The 5,000-nt window shown below is 45.4% G+C and overlaps 1 protein-coding gene across 4 annotated transcripts in view; it reads left to right on the forward strand.

The window, feature by feature from the left end:
- atg16l1 (ATG16 autophagy related 16-like 1 (S. cerevisiae)) overlaps positions 1-5,000 on the forward strand; it is a 26,478-nt gene that overhangs the window by 3,573 nt on the left and 17,905 nt on the right. For 2 of the 4 annotated variants that reach the window (XM_030776977.1, XM_030776978.1), the window contains 4 exons: positions 239-304; positions 1,761-1,850; positions 2,785-2,844; positions 3,140-3,175. In XM_030776977.1, coding sequence (XP_030632837.1) covers positions 239-304; positions 1,761-1,850; positions 2,785-2,844; positions 3,140-3,175 — 252 coding nt within the window. The remainder of the gene's footprint in view (positions 1-238; positions 305-1,760; positions 1,851-2,784; positions 2,845-3,139; positions 3,176-5,000) is intronic. The other 2 variants (XM_030776975.1, XM_030776976.1) reach the window with 1 other exon arrangement.

A 5,000-nucleotide genomic window follows, 5' to 3' on the forward strand; every position in this document is an offset into this window, starting at 1 on the left:
CAAATGAGCATCTGTATCCCTTCACACCCAGCTGATGGTGCCCATCAGTCTTTCTGCTCTGTGATTGGCTCACTTAAGTGGGCGTGTGCTCTGACTTCCTCATTCACAGCAGGAATTCAGTTTGATTTGAGAGTGCAGTGAAAGCTCGTGTGTGAGTATAAGGAATATTGTGTTAGTGTGTTAGAGTGTTTCTGTCAGAGATCTGATGTTGTCGGCCCTTGTGTAATGTCCTCTCCAGGCGACGGCAGGCGAAACTACAGAAAGAACTTGCAGATGCTGCCAAAGAACCACTTCCCATTGACCCGTGAGTGTTACCATAGTAATCAATACAGAGTTACTATAGTAACTGGTAAAAAACTGTCAGTGTGTTTCTACACTGAACTGCTGTTTTCGCTTTTCAAACTGCCATTAAACTGCCATTTCTTTGAGTTCCACCCTGTGATTTTGAGTCTGTGTTTGTATACACAGTCACGGTGTGTGTGTGTGTGTGTGTGTGTTTGTAGACGCAGTCACAGCGTGTGTTTTTGTGTCAGGGCTTCAAACCAGAATTTTTTTCAGTCGGTTCGTTCCGAGCAGAACTTGTATTTTAACGTTTCCGGTTTTGCGTTCCACCTTAAAATGATCGTTGTAGAACTAAATGAAATACCGGTTAATAACGTTACTCGTCGGGCTGTGTGGCTTGACAGTATCTCCGACAGTATAAAAATGTGTCTTGATAGATATTTTACTCTGTAGTCTCTATCGCTAATGTCACAAAACATTACAAAAACACACTGCATCACTAACTAGGATCGCCGTAGTCCAACCTGTGCTCGGGCCGAAATCCACTGTGGTTTCCCCGGTCATGAGAAACTACGTCATTTTAACGCCGCAGTTAACAAGCTCGCTAATGGGCTATGCAGGCCACGGTATGATTAGCCTGAGTGGAGCTAGCTAACCATGTCCAGCATTCGTTGGTAGCCTATTGTAGAGATGTGAGTGATCTCCGGGGAATCGCCAGAGAAGAAGGGATGAACACCAGACGAAAAACTTCACGCCTCAGCTGTAGTTTCATTAAGGGCAGACGTTGTTGTGATATACGTTAGGGTTTCAGCAGCCAAAAAGAGAAACTCAGACGAGCGTCTCTTCTCATAAATAGGTAAACCCTGACTCCCACAGAGCGGAGGGGCGAATTCACTGTACATACACCCGGCCAGTGGTCATTACACTATCTGTCAAACACTGATGAAGTTGATGTCTAAGACCAACGTTTTATAAGGTGTATAGCATAATATTTACCTCCTCTGGCTGCAAACAGGGAGACGACACCACATTTCACTTCTACGCTATATCACCGCCTGCCGCCGGTAAATTTATGTGAACTATTCGAAGACGTGAGTGACGTTCAGAGGAAGACAGAAAGTAAGCTACGCACCAAAGTTATTGCAAGCAGAAAATATTTTAATTTGATGTAATAAATAAAAGAACGAAAAAATAACGTTATTAACCGGTTACCGTTATTTCAAATAAATGTTTCCATTCCAGAACATTAAAAAATATATAGTTTCTGGTTTCGTCTTTGTTCCTTGAACCGCCTCAAAGCCTTGTACAGACTGGTACAGTGTGTGTGTGTGTGCGTGTGTGTGTGTTTGTAGACACAGTAACAGCGTGTATGTTTGTATAGATGGATACAGTGGGTGTGTGTGTTTGTATAAACATTAGGATGTATTATGTTGTTATCAGTTGGTTTACTTTGTGTGTGTGTGTGTGTGTTTGAACAGAGATGACGACATTGAGGTTCTATCAGAGGATGTGGGGAAAGGTACTGGTGAAGCATCTCCCAGTAGAGCACCTCTCAGCCGCACGTCCAGGTATGACCATACTAAAGTGTGTGTGTGTGTGTGTGTGTGTGTGTGCGCGTGCGCGTGCGTGTGTGTGCGTTGATGATGAAAATGCGTCGACAGCAGTAGTTTAAACTGATGCGTTGTTTTTTTATTCTTATGAATTTACCTTTCTGACTTATAAAGCATTCTTTCTGTTTCACTATAACAAATGTTTTACTTCAACGTCACCACATACCTGCTGCTGGGGCTGCCACTCCCAGCTGTTTCTCTGTAGAGTTAATTAAATTGATTAAATTCATCTACTGACTAGACGAGCTAGTCGAAGAACATTTGTTATAGTGACTTGAAGCGTTTTAGAAGTCAAAAAGGTAAATTCATAAAAACATCGGTTTGAAATACTGCGGTCGACGCATTTTGGTGGTCAGCGTCATCGATTCCCGCGGCTGATGGCGGCAGCCCTAATGTCAGCCCTCGCCAGCGAATGAACCCCCTCCACCTGTCTCCCTAATTTAACCCTTACTCCGTCACTCCCGTTCCCGACCCTGCCTGTTTGACTGGGACCATTAATGAGTTAGGGTTAGGGTCAAGTTTTAATGAGTTAGGGTTAGGGTCAAGTTTTAATGAGTTAGGGTTAGAGTCAAGTTTTAATGAGTTAGGGTTAGGGTCAAGTGTTCTGCAGCATGGCCTGACTGTGAAACGTCCTGTAGGTTTGACTCCGTGCCTGGGCTGTGATCCCTGGAGTGCTAAGTGGCTAATTCACGTTAACATCATCAGTGGTAAAGTTTGACACTGAGGGTGCAGATCTTCACCTGTACCTGACAGTGTGCTGAGAGGAGATGAGAGGGTGGAGAACAGGTGAAAGGGCGTGGAATTTCCTCTGTTAACAATGTGGTGTGTGTGTGTGTGAGGTGTGATTTTTGAGTGAAAAAACTGATCTCTCCCTCTCTTCTTCCCTCCTCAGTAAACGTGTGTCTCAGCCTCCCCCTGGTGGACTGCTGGACTCCATATCTAACATTTTTGGGTATGTGTGTGTGTGTGTGTGTGTGTTTGTGTGTGAGTATATGTCTGTGTCTGTATGTGTGAGAGTGAGTGTGTGTGTGTGTGTGTGTGCTTGAATACTATGTGGGCCTGCAGACTTGTCTTTCTATCACAAGCTCACTCTGTTCCTGTGGGTGTGTTTCTGTATGAGGAGTGTGTGTGTGTGTGTATGTGTGATAGCTCACTCTTATCCTGTGTGTGTGTGTGTGTGTGTGCGCGTGTGCGTGTGTGTGTGCGCGTGTATCTTTTGTTGATTGCTGTTCTCTGTCTGTCTGCAGCCTGTCTGATCCTGGATTCCTGCCATCGGACTCCAGGTGATGCAGCACTGTGGGGTCAGCAGGGGTTTTGTGTGTGTGTGTGTGTGTGTGTGTGTGTGTGCATGTGCGTGTGGGTGTTTGTGGAGAATTCACTCTGCAGTGCATTAAAGAAATGAGAGGCACACACTATATTGTGTAAAGTGTCTTCCATGATAACCGTGAGACAACTGCAGTGTGTGTGTGTGTGTGTGTGTGTGTGATACATGCTAGTTGATACAGAGAACCTTGACAGACTGCCTGTCAGGGGCTTCCTGTCCCGAGTGGGAAAAAGAGAGTTTTTATTGGTGCCTGCTATAGATGGGCAGTTCTGTTCACAGCTCAACTCCTCTTCATCTCTTTCACCTCTGTACCCTGGTAGACTCAGAGTGAGTGTGTGTGTGTGTGTTTCTGTGTCACCGTGGTAGATTCTCTGTGTGTGTGTGTGTGTGTGTGTGTGTCTCAGTGGGATCATTTAAGTCCAGACTGCAGCTGCTGACATCACAGGCAGATCCCCCACCTGTTTAAATGGTAGCACATTAGACAGGGGTTCCCAAAGTCCCACCCTGTAAACTCAGTGACCGGTTTATATGACAACCAACACAGCTTTAGACCTCCAGAGCTAGATTTGTGGATTTCTAATGTACGTCTGTCTGTGCTTGTCTGGTTTAGATTGTCGGTGTGTGTCTGGTTGTAGTGTCTGATTTAGACGGTGCGTGTGTGTCTGGTTTAGACTGACTGTGTGTGTCTGGTTTAGACTGTGTGTGTGTGTGTGTCTGGTTTAGACTGTGTCTGTGTGTGTCTGGTTTAGACTGTCTGTGTGTGTGTGTCTGGTTTAGACTGTCTGTGTGTGTGTGTCTGGTTTAGACTGTCTGTGTGTGTGTGTCTGGTTTAGACTGTGTCTGTGTGTGTGTGTCTGATTGTTGTGTCTGGTTTAGACTGACTGTGTGTGTCTGGTTGTAGTGTCTGGTTTAGACTGTGTGTGTGTCTGGTTAAGACTGTCTGTGTGTGCGTCTGGTTTAGACTGTGTCTGTGTGTGTGTCTGGTTTAGACTGTGTCTGTGTGTGTGTCTGATTGTTGTGTCTGGTTTCGACTGTCTGTGTGTGTCTGGTTTAGACTGTGTGTGTGTGTGTGTCTGTTGTGTCTGGTTTAGACTGTGTGTGTGTGTGTGTGTGTGTCTGATTGTTGTGTCTGGTTTAGACTGTGTGTGTGTGTGTGTGTGTGTGTGTGTCTGATTGTTGTGTCTGGTTTAGACTGTCTGTGTGTGTTGCATGAGGAGCTGTGTCAGAGGAGATGAGGGAATCTGATGTGCTGAGTGGATGTTGGTGAAATGGGTTTAAATCAGGGCGTACCTGTTTGTCAGTAATTTTTTGCAAAGTGGGTGTGTTACTTGGTGCATGATGTCCGAGGTAACAAGTGGTGGTTGTTTGGAATCTAAGAGCATTCAGACATGCCTTTATCACCCAGACAGTCTCTGTCCACACACACATCCCACACACAGACACACACACTCACAGACAGACAGACACAGACACACACACGCACACACATACAAACATAGACACAGACACACACACTCACAGACAGACAGACACAGACACACACACGCACACACATACAAACATAGACACAGACACGCACACACAGACACAGACACACACGTGCACACACGTGCACACATTCTCAGTTCAGTGCTGCTTTGTGTAACTGTGTGATTTAGGACTCTGTATGCCTGCATGTACGTGTGTATGTATGCACGTGTGTGCTTATGTACAGTTTGTGTGTGTGTGTGCTTGCGTCTGCAGTAACTGTGAAATGGTGTGTGTGTGTGTGTGTGTGTGTGTGT

This window comes from Chanos chanos, chromosome 6 (genome assembly GCF_902362185.1).
Source record: "Chanos chanos chromosome 6, fChaCha1.1, whole genome shotgun sequence".
Taxonomy (NCBI): Eukaryota; Metazoa; Chordata; class Actinopteri; order Gonorynchiformes; family Chanidae; genus Chanos; species Chanos chanos.